General features: G+C 36.3%; 1 protein-coding gene across 8 annotated transcripts in view; it reads right to left on the reverse strand.

The window, feature by feature from the left end:
* The window catches only part of LOC129779581 (homeotic protein caudal), a 72,635-nt gene that overhangs the window by 17,991 nt on the left and 33,584 nt on the right, over window positions 1-21,060 (reverse strand). For 3 of the 8 annotated variants that reach the window (XM_055787146.1, XM_055787145.1, XM_055787144.1), the window contains exons 2-3: window positions 8,758-9,309; window positions 2,518-2,577 (exon numbers count right to left, since the gene is read on the reverse strand). In XM_055787146.1, the coding sequence (XP_055643121.1) occupies window positions 2,518-2,577; window positions 8,758-9,262 (565 nt within the window). In that variant the 5' untranslated portion in view covers window positions 9,263-9,309. Of the gene's footprint in view, window positions 1-2,517; window positions 2,578-8,757; window positions 9,664-9,977; window positions 9,995-21,060 lie in introns of those variants that run through there. The other 5 variants (XM_055787142.1, XM_055787139.1, XM_055787141.1 and 2 more) reach the window with 3 other exon arrangements.

Consider the following 21,060-nt stretch of genomic DNA (forward strand, 5'->3'; position numbering starts at 1 on the left):
AGGTGTCGCAACCAATGAAAACCTATTTGTTTCTATAGTTTTTGGAAAGCGTACACTTTTTCACATAATTTATCATAAATTCAGGAAGAAGTTTCTGTTCGTGAAGCAACCGCACAATAGAATCACCCATCACTGTTAGATGTTCGGATGTAAATGGTTCCGTGGGAATTGATATCATTCAATAAAGCACTTACAATAAACGATGTAACAATATGTAGAAGAATTTTGCTTCAATTATTTTGTCAGCACTGCACTGTAAATATAAATGATTTTGCAAAACACGCGTCGAAAGATAGTCAACTGTCAAGCTGGTAAACAGAGCAGTATATAGTCGTTAGCGAACCAGCATATACTGCTGCGTGATGATTATTTGCCTTCATGTATTGATAAATCTTTTTCTAATTTTTGCACTTTTTTCATTGTAAAACCTCTAAGCAGACGGTGTGATTCGCAAACATAACTATCTCACATAATGTTTAGGAAAGTGATCGAAAAATTAAATAATTCAATCCATTGAGAAGAAACATTCTCAAAAAAAAGTTGGTGAAACATTTTGCCGGTAGTTTCTCGTTTGTTGAAGCGCTTGTGAATGTGAAAAAGGCTCTGATTGACCACAAAGATAGTTATTGTGGTCTCGACACCTTAAAAATCCTCTCGTTTTTTGTTGAGAAATCAAAAATCGGTTAAACGATTCAAAAACTACAAAAACTACAAATTGGTATATTCGACAAAATTGACAGGGAAGCTGCTTTTCAAGACCACCCCAGTATAAAATCGGGTACCCTAAGGTTAAAATGAAAATGTGGGTTTAAAATGTTTCAATTGGTGTGAAGCATTCGAGAGCATAGCACGAGCCGCGCTTACCACTACACCACCTGTGCCGGCAACTGATTACTCATGCATGCTAGTGAGTATATTACGAATACAACAACGAAACTTTACTTGGAATATAAATGCCGGAATAACTTCGATAAACTTCGCTTCAGTGTGAAGAATGAAACGAATAAACGTATAGCAAAAGAAACGTACACGAAGGGAAAGAGATATACTCTTTAGTGAGCATGAAATGAGAGAATACGGTGCATCTTGAAATGCAGTAGGTTCATTATTGAGTGACGATTATTCAATGAAAGTAAATTATCGATTAATGAAAGTTGTTACCTGGAAAACCAACTGATACCAACAAGCATTTCTATTGATGGCCGCCAGACCGAACACTTACATTTTCCTGCAACAATGAAATTGATCAGAAAGAAACTGGTTAGCATTTCTTCTTTACCAAAAACATTATCATAAGAAGTGCTAGCAAACAAATCAATCATCCAAATGGACACCGACCGTCGTCCTAACCGAAACCAAATCAAACTTCCCGAAAAACAAACTGCTCCCGTTTTCCGAAGGCGGCACACCGCTCCCACATCATTCGGGTCCTAATTGATCCTAAAGTGTTAATTGTGTCGGTAGCCGCCAGGGATCGAATCCATTAACGCGAACGGTTGCATTAGGGATTCCCTTAACGCAATTTGCACCCATCAAACGTTTAACTGTTGTGGCTTTTTTCGTTCGAGCATCAAGTTATGGTCTTGAAACTTAATCATTTTCGTTCACAGGATCAGGCTTCACAGGAAAAAAGGCTTGCGCGAGAGCATGCAAGCAATCGAAATTCAAGGCAATCCGCGTCCAGGTAACTTTCCCAAAAGTTTCTCAATGCTGGCTAACGGAACGCCCCACATTTTGATATAAGCTACCGTACTTTTTCTCATTCTTCACTTTTCTGTAACCCTGCTTTATGAATCGCAATAAAACGAGCCCCAGAAAACAATACGATTTAATTTTTATCCATCGCCTCTTTTTTCCTTTTTCATTTTTGTTTTACAATCGATCGGTCTCTCACGCGCCCGCGGTTCTTCCTCGGCCCCGTCCCGGCATTCGAAGGCAGTCCGTGGGTTGTAAATATTAAAAACCATAAAACCTCGGATCGCATAAATTAACCGAAATCGCGGACCCGTACTCACGCGCGTGGAACAAAACAAAAAGTTCAATTTCATGAATATTTTAACCAGCCAACCAACCAACCAACGACGGTAGCTTGGAACAATACGATTGGTTCACAAGTGATTGGGCTCAGTCCAACCCCGGTGTCCCGGTACTCTTGCCCGAGTGGTATCCGTCACTCATGGCAACGACGACGAATCGTAGCGGCCGATTGAAAAAAAACACATAAAATTATTGAACCCCTCAAGAAGTTGCCAAGGAGCGTGGTCGAGGGGCCAATAAAAGCGAACGTAACAAAAAAAAAACGCACACCGAAACTTGGAAAGGAATGGGAAAACGTAGGGAAACCTTGGTGCGGTATCTTGGCTTAAGTTTGGAGTGTGGAAAGCGACGAATAATAATATCATGCGCGTCACGGAAGTTTTACTGAATTGTGTTACCAAAACCACATGCGAGTTGAAAGAAACAGAAAGAAGAAACAACAAAAAAATAATGGCAAACAATTTTAAGGTTATATCATACCACCGGATTCCAAGGGGGTGAAATCTTGCAGGGACGGTGCCGAGCAGATGTTGATCAGGCCTACGTTGAAAAAAATGGGACAAAGAAACGGATAGTTAATAAGCTGCAAATAGTGTGGTGCTTCTTTGTAACGAGTATGAACAATTTATCATGCAGAAAACACAGAACGTTGATGAAGAAAATCGTAACCATTTTACACCTACCGAGACTCAGTGAAATTGCAGTGAAATGCGATCAAAACAAAACGGCACGAACAATGGAGAATGGAGAGCTAACACAAACGATCAAACACATAAACACATCGTTTGTTGACACTAGCAATTAAAACCTATAATTTGAATAGTAAAACCTGCGCCGGGGATGCTTCGCTGGGAAAATGAGTGAATGTTTACCCTCGGATGGAACTGCAAAGAGGATCCATAAATATGCGTGTATGCGATAACGATTCAATCGGGCCAAGTGCGAAACGCTGAACAAAATATGCGACCATCACTATAATCTTTCAACTGTCAAATTGTCGGTAATAAATCATATAGACGTCGCTAGCTGATCAACATTCCATTGAGTATTGAGCGCACGCATAACGACCCTACGAAAGTCGGTCGCCATGGCAAAATGAAACCCCCTACCAGGGCTCATCCCACATTATCTTCATGTCCTGCTGTCTGCTTTGAAAACCGACTCCGGAAGGCACAACAGATGTGGTAGACCTAAACAGCACGATACAAAATGGCGCTCGCAAGCAAGCAATGTTGGCCAACAAACGCCTAGCTTGAGACACCTTGAAAGTATGGGCACAACGTTCGTTTTTTTTGTTTCGTTATCGTAAACCAGTTTACGTCCAGCTAAAAGCATGACCGAAATCACTGGCCGTAAGTAGCCGTGGGTCTCGAATCGATATAAAACGAACCCCAGCGAAGGATCAAATCGGTGTGTCCGTGTAACAAAGGCATGATTTATGTGCAAAGTTGTTTTGAGTCTTACTGACAGTTTTTTAGGTTATGGCTTTTGCTGTGGAATGGCTGAAAAATCGAACCGTTCTGAGGGGTAATATTGACTCAAAGAGACTGATAGAAACTGTTGGAGTTTTACGATGTTTTGGTAGTAAATCGGAGCGTAAAACGTGATTTAGGGGATACTTTGTGCCGGCAACGTGATCAAACCGGAAATATTTTCGATAACTTGCGCTTCCAGAAGTTATTTTATCTTTTAATTAAGGAGAGTGAATCTGAATCAATCTATGCAGGATCATTCATATCTCTCTGAACTTTTTTTTAACATTGTACCTATGTACCGAAGTTTAGAAATAAAAACTCGTTTACGTTGAAAGAAAAATGAGGTTGATTCTTTACATTTTTGATTCCCTTAATAACTACGTATGACTGCATGATGACTGCTAAAAAGGCATTTTAAATTTACTAGATTTGGAAATCTTGCGAGTTTGTGGTAAATTCCACACAAATATTGTTTAATTAATAAGCTTCGATGACCTACTATACCAAGCATATAAATTCTTTAAATATGAATAATATAATATTCTCAAATACGAAAAAATTATATCAAAAATCATGTAAAAAATCTGTTCTAAACAGAACATTTGTTTCCGTTAAAAACGCTTTCGAAGCATAGTTCCAGGCTTGAGTATACTTGCCACGCGATTATTGAGAAGACATGAGATCGAGTACAGTCACAGCTGGCATATCTATACTGATCGGTGATTCATTTGCGACTGAACAATGTACAGATTATTATCATTATTATTTGTTTTATACAGACTTCAAACTTGAAGGTTTATTCGCCTCCAAACAATGTCATAGACATTTTGTGCCCTTTTACAGTATACGCCATAGTGATTTCTATTGTTTATAGTTCGAGTATATGTTTACTCGGATTGTTCTGGAACATTCGCTAAAAACAATTGAGCTTTGTATTATAGCAATAGAACCGTCGAGAAATGTCATTGAAATTTCTCAAATCTTCATGTCAGCTTTAAAGTAATTGTAATTGATTTCGCTGGTTATTCTTCAAATGGTGTGTTATTGTATGTTCTATTGTGCTGAACTGCGAGCGGCGAGTTGTGTAATTATTAAAATCATCAGCAGCCAGGATGCGAAAGATCCGCCCATAAACAATCGATGCTTCAGATCAATAAAAATACATGTTCAAACAACCCTAATTGTTCTTGAATTACAAATGCGAATCCAGGTCCATTGCAACGGTTATTAAGGCGTTTGGATTGAGTTTTTTGCAGTTTTTGTGTATTGTAATGTTTAGTGTTTGTAATTAATTTTGTGCAACGATTTAGAGGGTGTATTTTCACTCTTTACTGTTCGGTTTGGGCATTAACAGCTTTTTTCAGTCATAATTCTTCCAATGAAGAGTTTATTTTTTTGTACAAAACTTACTTGTATTTTATTCTTTCAGATTTAATTTGTAACAGTCAATCAAATGAATGCATAGAAAACACATTAAAAGAAATATTTGATTTAAATTCAATACATAGGCTGCTCCGTAAGTTTTGCGACTTGGCAACACTGGCTTTGATCATTAACCATCCTATACTCGCGAGCAAATTATAACTCGTATACTCGCGCACGTTGTCACAGACCGAAAGTTTCTCTGTAATAGTGCTATTGTGTATTTTTTAGTCTTTTTTTGGTATTTATTTGAAGAAGAGGGTTTAAATTGAATGGAAAAACTCCACAAAATATGTTTTCTCCGCCTGCATTTTAATAGTCATCTTGTTCAGCCTCCTCAAAACATAGTAATTTTTCATACTCCAATACAAATATCGAAATTCGACTATTTTCCTGTTATTAATTGAAAATAAGCAAATGAATATAATTCATGAAAGTATAAAGAGCTATTAAATAAATTTAAACGTATTAATCGATTGTGGCTTCAGTGGTGTAAGGATCAGAACATACCATAAATGCATTCTTGAGACAAACATATTTTTTACATTTCATGCAGTGGTAGCGTGTTTTCGGGTCTTTTATCGAAGAAAACAATATACAACGAGCTTCTGGATAGTTACCAGATTATAAAGGTCCTGGAATATAAAGTTTGCTTGTTTCTAATATTATTTGTCTTTGTATTCTTGATAAACTAAGAATTAATGCCTTTTTTCAGATGGAGCACAAAATGATGGTATAAAAGAATTTCTAGGAACTTCCTGCAACTTTTTTTCTTGTCGACATTGTTCAGCCCATATATTATTTAAAAAAATATCCCCGAAACTGTAACTGAAAAAATAATCATAAACCACCGATTAGTTTATAGTTTACAGTTTACATTTTTTCCACAAGTGCAATTCTTCCACAAGTGTGTCTATGTGTGATCATTCCATGGAGCGAATAACTATACGAAAGCCATTTTCCCTGAAATCTCTTTTTCCTAAAATTACTTTTTTCCAAAATTCATTACTTTTGAACCACTGAACCGATTTAGATAATCGACATACCAAATTGAAGGCAATGAGATTGTCTTTTATTAAAAAATATTGAACTTCGTTTTCATTTTCGTTATTATTGATTGTAGTCGTTTTTGTTGTTTTGATGACTTTGGACTAGAAATGGGCACCCTAATGAAAAAAATGTATCATATGTATCAATTATTACGATTTACATTATTTGCAAATTTTTTTATGAAAATATAAACAATTTCCTATATTTTATGCTTTGACCAAAATTTTGTAGGTATCATATTTTTTGAGTCATAAGTTTTTGTAAAAATACAAGAAATTTTGTTTGGCCCTTTTCGAAAAGTAGTCTAATTCTTCTTCGAATATTTCATATATTTGAACATTTCAAATGTTCAAATAGCAAATAAAAGCAACTGCTTCGAAAGCTTTTAAATGCTTTTTGTATGGTAATAGACATCTCTTTCTTTTTTTCATTTTTCATCTCTTTTAGGATTGTACCCAAAAAAAAAAGTCCAAACGATGCCAACGGGGATCGAACCAAGGCCGGCTAGAATGCAAAACGGTTTTACACGACCACGCTATCAACACAGCCACTGGTGCTGCTGTATAAATGCGTGATAATATTACACCTCATTATAAAATGAAATGGGAAAGTGTTTTCAAAGAGTAAAAAGGAGAGCATAAGCGTGAATCCATATCTTTCTCGATCTGGGCCGTGTATGTGGCAAAGTATGCGAAAAACTTAAATGAGTGGTTATTTGCAATGTGTCTCTTGTTTCGCTCGCTCATATTGCCCTTGCATTGCTATAGCATATTTTATACAAATGATATACCGGTATAGGGACGTAGCGAGTTTTCTGTTATTTTAGGCTCATTTAGTGTAATAAATCGAGATGCCAAAACATGTACTAAAAATTAGTTTTGGGTGTGTACTTCAACTGTGAAATGATGCAAGCAAATGTCGTTGTATAAGTAAAATAAAAAGAACGCGAATCATTTAGGTGAATGGTCAATCGTTTATTAGTTTAGTTAGTCTGATAGATGACCTCTGCGTCAGATTTTTTTGCGATAATATTGCAGAAACGGCTGGAACGGTTTGCGATCCCCAATCCCAAATCACCCGAGATGTTTGTTAAAGATTAGATATCTGATGGTTTCTCATTTGTTGTGTTGACTGAGATGAAACGATAAACACTCATATGAATAAGAAAATAATCCAAAATTAATTAGAAGGTTATCTTATTCCATTCAAATTCTTTGGAAAATAGCTAACCGTGTTTCGAAAAAGAAAACAATAAATGACCCTCTGTTCCTTTTCCAAACTACCTCGGAAATAACTTTGCGACATTCACTAATGTTGCTCAAAGTGTAATATGGTTTATTTCGTACCTCTAATACTATGTAAAGTGGTTACTGAATGCTATCAATGTGTTGAGCGAAAAAGAAAACACTCCTTCACAACACCATTGAAGTTGTTGAAAAAGTTCAAAAAATTGAAAAAAAAAAAGAAATTGGAAAATTACGAGGATTACCGAAGGCCACAGTTCTAAGGCGATCCCAGCATCTAGAAACTCTTTAAAACTGCACCTAGGCGATGGGCGGAACATATTTCCTGAACGGCTGACATTCCACACAGGCGGAATTCGCGTCTAATCCGCGTGAATCAAGTGGACCAGAGTTTAACAAGAATCTGTGACGCATAAGTTTGTAGAACCGCAGTCACGAATCGGCGAAATTTTGTTGTGAATAAGATTCAATCTCGTAATGGGATATAGTATCATAATAAATAACTTAAGTATGAAAGATGAAACATTGGGGATTGAAATTAGTAAATGTTTGTGACGTGGCTTGGTCGAATTTTGAGTGGTAGTGAAATTCGGAACACTTATGAGGTGTAAACAAACCAGGAATATTTGTAATCGAAAATTTTTATAAATAAAACCTCCAATCACTGCAGCGCATGTTGCGAGATTTATTCCAACGATATATTCCAGATCTTCAGGAAATTCGACCATGAAGGTATGACCAAGTATTTCTTGATAGTTTGTGAGGCTAATTACAGGTGATTAGAGATTACACTGTAACAAATACATAAAGAACCAACCTTCCAACGATAAGCAACAATATTTTAAGGAAATCTGGCGTTCAATGACCAAGTTACAGAGGTTTAAATGATGCTTTTATTGAAAATGTTCGAACAACGAAAAAATATGACTTTCCTGTGCTGATGAAGCATTGAATATTACTGATAAGGGAGACTATATTCCTGGACAAGTTGAGGTTTGTTAAAATTATTATGTTCAGTAAGCCATCCTATGATCTTATTGATGAACCACAAAAAACTGGTTTGCTCGATTGTGTTAAGACATTAGCTTCGCCTACACTAATGATACTTTACTGTGAACGCCATTTTGAAAACATCGATTTTCATATATCAAGGAACAGAATAAAAAATCGTCTTAGACAAGCTCAAACGTTATTAGGTTAAGACAATTAGTTAAGTAGTTAGTATCATTAGGGTTCAATGTCAACCTGTTTATAAATAGTTAAATAAATAAATAAACTATTGGGCGATGAACGAAAGAAAATAAATTCGAAAAAGGAATATCTTCTACCAAAAACACATTCATAATAAGATAAATCAAGACTCAGGACAACTCTGGAATAAGGCAGTTACGCATGCATTTCGACCGCCGCTATCAAGCAGCAGCAGCAGCCGCATTTAGTGAACCGAAAAGCAGAACATGTCCAACTCGAACTCGGAATGCAAGATAAATGTTCCAAAACACGGAGCTAACACTACTGGCCGCACTTACCTGGATTGGGCTGCGACTGGTAGGACTGTTTCTTCATCCACTCGAAGGGGCTTTTCACTGGGGTTGGTCGGGAGGTAACGTGCGGTGAGGACGACCCGGTCGGTACCCCTGGGCTAGACATATCGCTGCCCGATACCGTGATCGGGGGCGACGGTATACTGTGCATGCCTTCGGCCATATGCTCTCCGACGTTGTTGTTACTGGCGTGGCCGGAAGCAGCCGGCCCCAGATGGAGCCCACCGGGACTGGGCCCGTGTGGAAGCAAGGCTGACTGTGGCGGTGTGGTGAAGTTCTCGTGACTGTTCCAGTCCGGACTGGACTGGTGGAAAACATGATGGTGCGAGTAATACATTGGCTGGGGCGAGGTTTCCCCATCGCCGATGAACTGTGGATGCGGCGGCTGGTGCTGATAGTTTGGAGGGTACCAGCCGGAGGTTGCCGAGTACGGCAGATTGCCACTGTGATTCTTCGGGTACATTGCGAAGTGGTTGTAATAGGACACCATTTTAAAACCTGCGTTCTACGCACTAATATCGCTATCAGTATGTCACACTACAATAATAATCCGAATGTGGATTTCAATTCATTTTAAGCATACACCAAACACTTCTTATGTCATTATACGTGCAAATGAACTTTTGCTTGCTAGTTTCAGGACTCACTACAAATCACACTAATGAGTGTGAGATGTTTCAGTGACACTGTCACACACCAAGGGCACACTTTATTGTCAATCCAATTCAACGAACAACAAATAAACAACTAATTCGACAGTTCTCATTTATTAATCCTTTATGTTCAGTTTATCTTCTCTCCTACAGGGAACAACGGCCAACACACCTTCCAGACGTCTACTATCGGAGAAGGAGCGGAGTGCGACTTCACTCGATGAAACTCGGACACAGACTGTTGAGTAGAATGTTTTCCATGTTTACATTACGCTCAACCAAGGGAGGTGCGAGCTAGAGCATCCGACCAATCACAAGCCTACGGCAGACATTTCTCTACCTGCTAGCCAATCGCATGCGCTCTTTCGTTTCACCCCGCATCGACGTCAATGATGTGGGACAAGGACGACAGAAACAGACTGTAGACGTGGGTAGCATGCCTGCTCTTTTCGTCATTCGCACCAGCAGCCACTCACGTACGCCATTTGTGATAACACACAATCCGCGGCTTGAATCGCGGTATCGTGTTGTACAAAGGCGTGTGTTACCTACTAGGAAAAAAATACCGCGTCCCCGAGGCCGTTTTCCAGCTGGACTACGACGACGAATGCGAAAAACAGCACTTGCATGATGGCGAAGAAGCAGATACGCGCGATAATGATGTTTGATTAATGTCATAAAAACCACATTTATTTTACTTTATTCTGTCCCTCTCGGAAAGGAACATGCCGAATTAAGGGCTGGCCTCAGCGTTGCTAATGAATATATGCGCGCATAAAAGTTGCCCCCATCCTTCGGAGACCTTGCGATATCGCCGCTCTAATCAACCATAAAAACAGCTCCAGGCGGCACTGTTCGTCATCTCTGGTGTTTTTGGAAAATCTTCACCATGGCATCAGGGAGGTGTTTTCGGTAATGGTTCTCTTCAATATTAGATACAGATGATGGATGGGATTCTAAGTTTTTTTTTCGAATATTATAGAGTCTTGACCATTTACTATGATTTATCGCATCATATAGTCATTCAAACAGGAGCTCCCAGTAATATACATTCAGTTTTGCATCATTGCCCACATTCCCCTCGGTTTACACCGAGCACTCAACTCAGTAAAATCACAACTGATAGTGTATACTAAGTACACGGCGTGTCGGCCCAACTAATGGACGCCAATCAAACTGACACAACAAAAAATGTGACATCAATATGTCCGACTTTGATTCACGTTTATGGCCACCATATCTTAGGCATAGGCTAGGCTTTTTATTGGCGCGCGATCCAATTTGGATGGGAAACAATTAGTTCATTTTTCTCATGCCTGAGGACTGAGCGGACACCACCATTCCCTTGCCAGATAAATGCTCCGAAAGTATTGTAAATTTTATGCTGTTCTCAGTTGAGAAATAATTAGCTGGCTGGGGTAAGATTGGCGAGAGCTATTAATTACTATCAATATAATTATGGAGGATTGCTATGGTTGAAAGATCATTCACCGCAAACTATATAAATCACATCATTAGTATTGCCCGCCGCAATCGAACTCGAATACTACATGGAATGAAAAGTTCTGGGACTCACACAAAGATATCGCGTCCAATATCAATTCGAGGATGCTGTCAACGTCCCTTTGGATGCCCTCGTTGAAAATTTCATTAGAACCGATCAATTTTCGAATTAAAGCGGAAAGTGTGCGGACAAATGTTGGGTTTCTGCCAGCGATGGAAAAAGTTTGATTTGGATTTGGATTTTGGATTGAAGATGAATTCAATTACGACAGATTTAATCACTAAAAATGTTACTCAAAAATTAAATGAAAATGTTTATGACTCAAAACATGTCTTCTTTGATAATTTTTGGTATATCTAAAATGAAGATTTTCTTTAAAATTTATAAAATTGTATTACCTTGCCAAATAATAACAATTTAAGAAAAGAAATATAAAAAATGAAATTTCAAATTTAAAATATGAAATTTTTAATGAAAATGTTTTGAAAAATATTGAAGGCTGCCATTACATGCCAAACCGATATGGTGTTTCTCAGATTTTCGTGTAAATTGGTAGTTTTGTTCCTTATCGTAAAGCATAAGAACCGTATGTTTTTATTTTTTCGTCATGGGGACCATTTCGATTTTAGAGTGGTCCGAAAAATTCATGTTTTTGTCTTTTTCGCCATTTTTCCAAAAATGACTTTTTTCGAAAATTCATAACTTTTGAACTACTGGACCGATTTAGATAATCGCCACATCAATTAAAGATAATTAGTTGGTAATTTTTAGACAAATATTAAACTTTGCTTACGTATTTATTGATTGTATTTGTTTTTTGTTGTTTTCATGGCTTTGGACTGGAGGGTGCTGTATTTTGACGTAGGACTACGTCTTACATTAAAGATGCCAAAGCAGAAAACAAGTTATTTTATTTTTATGAAATAAAGTTAACGTTAATAACTATTTTTACTGTGAACGGATTTTAACGATTCGCATTGCATTTGCATAACGGTTGCAATCGAATCGGATTTTTTTTAAGATTTGTTTGATATGCTATTCATTACAATCCCGTAATCTGTATATGGTCTAAATTGGTAGCATTCCCGTTTCCCCATACATTTGTTCTGTCCATTTGTGTACTTTCCCAAACAGAGCTGTCAATAACGAGCAACTTATGCAGCCGATAGAAAAGAAACAACGAAGAGGGTTGGCGAAAAGAGAATATTTGCGAAGTTAACACCACCCTTGCATAGTAAGTAGTTTGTCGCTAGCGTATAAGTATTAGATCTTCTCTGAGGAAAATTCTCAGAATCATTCTGTGCCCGAAACAACAAAGATCGTTTGTTCTGCTCGTTTTGTGTTTTATGCTTCCCCTCGAGCTGTGAATGCTGTGAATGCATGTGAATGATGTCGTAATTTTTCTTGAATCATTTCTCGCTCTGCACTTGTCTGTGCAATGGTTTTCGCTTTAGTAGAACGGGACGATATATGCGGTTCAAACTTGCATGCAGGCTTCGAAAATGGTGTGCGATGTTTGGTACAGCTCAGATATGCAATCAACAGTCTTCGTTCATCTCTTTGTTTAATCATTTGATGCTACACAAGTGATTACTGCCATTCATATAAGTATCTGAATGATCCACTCATATTTGGTTATATGTCCGTGAGAGGCATGACACATTGTTTATCATTCGATATTGATCAAAATCCAAACACTGATGCTCATTGCAAAAAAAAACAAATTTACAAGAATTTCAGTACGATCAAAAAGATCGATTAGATCAAAGAGAAAAGATCTATTTTTTGCGATTTTCTAGAATACAAAGTATCGATTCAAAATATCGGAAACAGAGAAAAAGATCGATCTTTAAAATATCGATCCAAGATCGCCCAAACCTATCATGAAACAATAACTTCATATTTTTTTTAACTTTAGAGGTTTCAAACATAAAATCTCATTTGCCTCTAGTATCTGGAATTACATGTTCAATATTTACACTTCCATTTAACCCCCCACATATTCCTGTTAGACGTAGTCCTACGTCAAAAATTGGAATATAATTATCTTTAGAATATTTTAGAATTTAGAATCAAATTCAAATTCCTTTTTCAAGCTCTCTGCCTTTTAACACTAGGTTTACGGACGTTTCTTATATAGCTATCTCTACGAACACGTGTCATTTTGACACAACACACATATACAGCCATCCCATGCCAAGCCGATATAATGTTTCTCAGAATTTCGTGAGAAGTGATAGTTTTATTTATCACAAAATATTAGACCAGTTTTTTTATTTTTTCGTTAGGGTGACCATCTCGGTTTTATTAGGATGGTCCGAAAAAAATATTTTAAAAATATATAGCGCCCTTGGTCCCGAGACCATGTAAGCTATAAAAAACAGAAACAATCAATAATTACCAAAACTAAATTCAAATTTTTTGAAAATTTAGTTTGGTAGTTTATACCAACTAATTGACTTTAACATAATATATCGATCATCGGAATCGGTCCGGTAGTTCGAAAGTTATGATTTTTTGAAAAAAGTTATTCTTGGAAAAATGGGAAAAACCTGATTTTCGAAATGATCATCCATACGGAAAAATATAAATAATATGGGTCTAATATTTTGGAATAAGAAGCGATAACTTTTCATGAAATTCTGAGAATGACTATATAGATTTAGCATGGAATGGCAAACATTTAGGAAGCAATTTCATTATATACTATGAGTAAAAAATGAAAATATATAGAATTTAGGTTCAATTGAGATAACTATATCGGATAACGGAGATAGCGGATCGAAGTGTCGGTACAGTCCTATAAATAATTCATATATTATTGGTGTTTGCATATTTTTTTATTTTTAAAATCCTCAACCTTCTGTCAAACAGCATAGGTATCAGAGAAAACTTATTAGCACAATGATCGCATTCATACGGCTTTCTACGTGTTATAGTTATATTTCCAGGTATGTTACTTTTTTCCTGATTGCATTTCCTAAATCTCAGTAAATTGCATCCACGAGCTGCCAAATTTATCATATTTTTTGACTTACTTATCATTCGCGAAAAGAGGTTTCTGCCTATGAAGCTCTGGCTAATCGATAAAGTGATCCATGTTTCGTGTATAACGTACGAGCATAATATTTTGTATTTAAAAGTCATACACATGGATACTACTAGCGACTTGTTTGATACAGTGGGACTAGAGTAGATTCAAATATCGATAATTATAGGGAGTTTAAGTGACCAGAACTGGGTTGCCATAAAATCAGAAGACAATCCGAATGTTTTGATAATACATCAAATCTAGGAAGCTGTTCTAAATAATTCCAGTAACTTTCATGACCGCGTGGAGAAAGTTTTTTGTTGGATTTCCGTTCCAGTTAAGATATATTGGTCGTATTCTAAAAAAACAAGAGGAGCGCTGCACTAATTCGTAGACACAAAAATTGAGCAATGGTATTAACCGTTTAAACCCACCTCTGACTCTGGATTACGTACTCAGTTTTAAGATCATGTATTCAAAGCTCCAAATTAAAGGGATTCGAATTTCGATTTCGATGTTCAGATTTTAGATTCAAAATTCAATTCTTCAGAAATAACCCACACTCTCTAACAAAATCATTACATTTGTTCATATGATTCACAACGTAGTAATAAGTAAGTCACCTTTTTCATCAATATTCTAAACGTAAATTAACACATTGCTTTTGAACCATGAACGATGCGTATTTCCGTTGCTGATCCGAGGAATATAGCCCATTCGATTGAAATCTGGACCGTGTCGAATGAATTGTTTTTCAACTTAGAATAATTGAATTGCAAATGGGCACAATCAAGCTCGTTTCCAATGTAGTACAAAAACCACTTATCTTCAAGGTGAAATCGTTCTTGCGATTTAATTTTAAGTATACACATGATTTTGCGTCTCAGATACATTATGCAGCCATTACTAACGACTTCAATTGCCAAATCATGAAGGTTTCTCTATCATACTGCCAAGGATGATTGATTAATGAAAAAAGCCCATTAGCTCTTCCAGATTGACCGGACTGTGAAATGTGTATCGGGCCTACCTCAATTATGCAAACATAGGTATTTCCTTGGGTTCGATACGTCATATTGCACGAGGCTTCCTTTTCTAAACATTTTTCAATTTCAATTCTTGTTATAAACACTATACCCAGCGGTAAAAAAATAAATGATTGAAGGTGATCTTTTTCAACCAGCGTTGGGAGAAAACATTTCATCTTTGGCAGTAATGATGCCATTTCATGTGCTGGAAGGTCAAATGCGCAAATAATGAGCTGTTTTAAAAGCTTAAATATGGTTTGTATGTATACGAGCAGACATCTCTTTCTGTTTTCTTTTCTCATTTCATTTGGGATCGTGCAAAAAAAAAGTCCATACTTCGTCGATGGGGATCGAACCAAGACCAGCTGGAATGCAAAACTATTTCACACGACCACGCTATCCATATATCTGCCAGTGCTGTTATAGAGAAGCGTGATAATATTACACTTCATCATAAAATGAAGTTTGGTGTTTTCTAAGAGGATAAAGAAGAACATGAACGGGAATATATCTTTCTCTGTCTGGACCGTGTATTTGGCAAACTATACGAAAAGCTTTCATATGCTCTCATTCAAAGGTGTCTCCTGTTTAACTCGCTCATATTGTCTCTGGCATATATATTATACAAATGATATACATGTATTGGGGAGTAGAACATTTTCTGTTATTTTTAAGCTCATTTAATGCAATAAATCGGGATGCCATAACATGTGCTAAAAATTAACTTTCGGTGTAACAACGATCTCACCTCTGTGAAACCTCATTGTTTACGATATCGCCAATACGCAAAGGTGCGAAGGTTGTTTGTTGTTTTATAGGATTCTGTGTTTGAATTAGTATGCTTTAGAAACAAGCAATCTTGATTACTTACTAAAAGATACATTACAATTACAGAAAACAAAGAGCTGGTATTTTGGGTATGAATAAAAACATTTGTTTATGTTTTTTAAGAGTTGTGAAAATTGTTTAAAATATATTTTTATCTGTATCTATGGTTTACTACACAGTTTCATACAAACGTTCAATAGGTTTCATTTCAATTTCTTCTTCTGTAGGAGCATTGTACCACTGCGATCATTAGTTTGATCTATTGTACTTTCAATTTACTTTCTGTGATTATTTTTGCATAGTAGAAATTATATAATTATATTCAACAGATAGAACAAAAAAGGGTGGAGCCAAAATTATCGTACAACGAAACAAAACCCCTGGTATCTACCCACGTTTATTCGACACTTCCTTGGTGTAATAGAAAATTTCTTGAAGTACCGTTCTGAATCATATTCGGACACTTTGTTCTAATATCTTCAAATGCTTAATGCACTGATGATATAACTATATAATTAATATCACAATTGCTTCTTTAGAGTAATCCCTTGGTTTCATTAACACTTCTTTTGAGAATTACATTTGAATTAGTACGAAAAAATCCATCTAAAATCCACTCATTACTGTTTGTGTTTGACGTTTGCTTAGCGTGAGCACGTAGAATTTACCGTTCTGAATCATACTTCTGACGCTTAAGGCATATGATGCAGAAAACAGATCTAAGCATTATGCACAGGTATTATTTGGTTGATATTTTCAATAAATTAGTCCAATATGCTTTTAAGCTTTCCACTTTGGTACCTATTTGATTGAAAACATAAAAAAATCATCGAATAAAATGCTTTTCACATGAAGCGAATAAGAATCAAACTTCGGACACCAAATCAAATTTCGGACAGATTGAATTCAAATTTTGGACACTTCATTCTGTAATTTTTTGGACGAAAATTACATTACACTTGATTATATTTTATAATCAACTGCGAAACACTTATCAAGCAATCACAGTAAACTGTTAACGATGATGAGAACTGACGAAACACGGGAGAAATTTAGATATTGATGAAGGGGATTTTTTTATGAATGGTGTCGGAAGTTTTATTCTTATTCGCTTGATTTGAAAAGCATTTTTTTCGATGATTTTTTTATGTTTTCATTCAAATAGGTAACAAAGTAAAAAGCTTAAAAGCTTATTGAATTAATTTATTAAAAATATCAACCAAATAATACCTGTGCATAAAGCTGAGATCTGTTTTCTGCATAATAAACGTCAGAAATATGATTCAGAACGGTATCTGTAAACAAAATAAATCAGTGTAGAAAGCAGAAAACCGTTGGTTTTGGATTATTGTTTCTTCTATGTCGAAACGTATGAACTATATAAACAATAAGTAATTTAATTCAAACTAAAAGTAAGCACGGAAAATTTCACATAACAATTTGAACATGTATAAAATGTGGGGCCAGAAATAATCACGTTCAAACAATATTTTTTTTTAAATATGAACTCCTCCTCATTCTCGGACTAACCGCTCCACCGATCGAATGTTTCACTTTATGACATCTGTCTGCATCTATGTCCCAATAATACCTACGTTGAGAAGGCAAAAGTTCCACTGGGAACGTTAGTGCCATCCAAGAAAAAGAAGAGAAGTTTAAATCTGGATTTAAAAAATTCAAGTGAATTGAATCTGTGTAAGAGAAAGAGAAAACATCTTGGTGAATCTGACAAGAGAGGATGGTCATCTTCTGTCAGACGGAGAAAGGAAGGTTGCGATGCGATGAGTGGTTTAGGTGATTTAGTTAGTGGTAAAGGTAACAGTGTTTGAAAGGAAATTATTATAGCTAAACCTCGTTCGTAAACGAAATCTACAATTCAACATACGGTACTGCATATGTTAATTTTTATAATGTACTTTTTTTATTTCTTTCCGAAAATTGTCACAAAAATTGTCGATTTCGTCAAACAACAACTAATACCGAAGTTCTAAAACAATAAACAACAGCAATATCATCGTATTACCTGTTAACCAAAGCAACTCTAACCCCAAATGTTACCTCTAGATCTGACAACAATTTTAAATTCCCGTTTTAATCGGGTAAACAGATGATTGGTGATTGAAAAAGGGGAGTTTTATTTTTGGTTTTAATTAAGGTGTTCTGACAATTGTGCCATTGCCTTCAGAAAGTCCAGGCACAAAACTATTATGTTTCCATAACACATCATTTTCGTAGTAATCGTGTGTATTGAGGTTACAAAAAGTAGCAATTAGAATTGTGCCGTGCGGAAACAGCCAAACACCGAATGCATCTTTTCCCACCTTCCAAATGTACCCAGTATTAAATTACACTGATGGAAGACGGGCAGGATTGACTTCATTCCAACGTGTCATTGCTATCAGTAACCAATGATTTTTTGTTTACATCACGGAATGAAAACATATAATTATTGGTTTAAAGAGTTCATAAAAAAGAAAAGAAAGTTTTTGTAGATCATCTTATGGTCAGTCCACTCTTTTAGAATGCTATCCGTGATGTCGAATGTACATTGTCTACACCTGATGGGGACATCCAATATCTATTAAATTAGCAGGATCGAAGGCAGTTTTAAGTTGTCAATTTTTTTTTTACAAAATGATGTTTTACAAAATGTTATTTGACTACTTCAAATACATAGTACTGAACCTTACTTAGCATTTTTTATATAAATTTGCCTGACATTTTCATACAAAAAAGTTGTAATATAAAATCATTGTCAGACACAATTTTCGTTTAGAATTCTTTTCTCTATTTGCAGAAAAACTGGTTACTCTATAACATAATGTATATATTCAATGAGATAAAGTTGATTTTCATTCATAATTTTTATTTAAAAAATGTGCTTATTCTACCTGGAAATCCTTTATTCATTATTTTCCTTTCATAAATCGAATACATGAAACTCAATGTCATCAACGCGTATTAGAGAGTAAAATAAAACGTCTGACTCTTTTATCATTGCCTCAAACCTAAATCATTATTTATCACAACGTTGAAAATCCCCTACCAGCTTGAAGTGTGGTTTAGTTTTTGGAATGCCCTTTGAGAAGGGAAATAATGAGAGGAAGTGAGAAGTATATAGAGAAGTATATATATATATATATATATATATATATATATATATATATATATATATATATATATATATATATATATATATATATATATATATATATATATATATATATATATATATATATATATATATATATATATATATATAGTGTTAGTATTGGTATGATTTCTAATAAGAAGTATGCAAAAAGTGTTTATGTGCTTATAATGAACGTTGTCACGTCACGCTTGGCTGAATCATATGCATTACAATGACTGCCACGTCAAATGAAATTATCATCTGGCCATGATCCAACATCACAGTATTGCAACGTAGCAATTGTTTGCCGTTCGATAAATTCACATGTCATAATTTCAAACGCGTGCAGCTCTTGCTTCAACACACTTCCAACGCACAGAGTCTGAAGGCACTAGCTCGGGTGAAATTTGAACCGCGATGTGGAAATCACTATATTTATGGCCGGTTTTCTATTTGCTCTACAAGGATCCACACAACACCCAACGCACTGGCTAAGTGTTTAAAGGTTATGAATTGTTTTTATTTGCCCTGGCTTATCTCACCCGAAATAAAAAAAAAAGATTCACTGGCTCTACATAAGGCGCATTTAATGCTACGGCAAAGTGCGGCGTTCTCGTGGCGAATAGAAATCAACAGTCATGCCAGTGGAATCACGGCAAGAATTCGAGCGATGGAAAAGTTGAACTCTCTACACTTTAACTGCAGGCAAATATGTACAAAGCGCAAGCTCTAAAGCAATAAAATGCTTTTTATAGTGTTTGCATATTTGTACTCTAATTTTTAGACACCCTCCACCACAAAGAACCATGCAGATGCAGAGGCTTCACGCCGCGATGGAAGACCCAAATCTACACGATTAGTTGTCATTCGTGTGATCAGATTAGTTCCACTTATTAGAGCAGTATATATGGTGACGTACTTTGCAGGTAACATCGCTGTCCCCAAAACGGTCCGAAGAACCGTCGGTCGCGAACGGTGCAATAAGACCGAAAAACAAATACTATTATCCAAGTTTGCAAATAACGCTAGCTGGGAACAGCTTAAGGGAACGCCTCATATTTATGGCCCCCCGTCAAAGGCTGTCATCTTGAGGAAGGTCTGTCAGGAAAACGATGGGTCCTAAAATCCCATTGTTCGAACGGCAGGGTAAGCAAAACAGAACCGATTTTCTGCTCCTAATCCATTGTCTTGCAATTTAGATTTTTATTGTGGGGCCTTAGGAACGAAACACTGGAGGTGGGATAGATTAGCATCATTTTGCATACGAGGTCTCCCTACCTGAATCGACCATGATCAATACCTTCAGTAAAATTTCCATCCAATTAGCGCAGGTAGTGTGTGTAGGAATCATTAGATAGAATTGAATTTTCTGTGAGCTCATTCACTTGAGGTGCTGGACAGAATGATAGATTTTCATGAGAACGATGAATTGACGCGCTCAAACATGTAACACCTGTACTCATTACAAGTTTTATATTCAGAACTACGAGTTACCCATCGCAGGCTAGCGAGGACTAAGTCATAAGTACGAGATTACAATAAGTACATCACCGTGACTTGATGTAACGCAAGAATCTTTTGGCTCAAATAGGTAATCATTTCCGGCGTGATCGCTAAGCGTGGTAACCAGGTAGCCAGATCTCTAGGTAGCCTATTAGCGCTTGGAAGCGCGTGACAATAACTCAAATTATATCCTGACACTAGTGTTCAAAGCAGTTCTGATATGGTAGCTTCATGAGTTCTTATGAAAACAGTCATAAAAACTACCCGATATTCTGCCAAAACTAATTTTAAAAAGTTGAGTGCGCGATGAAAAGTACAAAAACGGCGCAAAAACCACATTTACGTGTAGCACTGTTGAGCCGCATTCTCGCAACGAAAATTGTAAGCTGAGGTTGCTTGAGGAAAAGTATAGCGAATGACTCCCAAGCTTGTCACTGTATCGATGCTATTCCAGTTAATTATTACGCAGTCTGCCGAAAAAAAATCATAGAAAAATTACGCGGAGGTGAATGAAAATTGCTCTTTTGAATTATCATTTTCTTTTATTTCAAACCCTTCTAGCAATACATTCAATGCAACTGCATGTGAGATAAGAATTTCGTAATACG

This window comes from Toxorhynchites rutilus, chromosome 3, assembly GCF_029784135.1.
Source record: "Toxorhynchites rutilus septentrionalis strain SRP chromosome 3, ASM2978413v1, whole genome shotgun sequence".
NCBI lineage: Eukaryota > Metazoa > Arthropoda > Insecta > Diptera > Culicidae > Toxorhynchites > Toxorhynchites rutilus.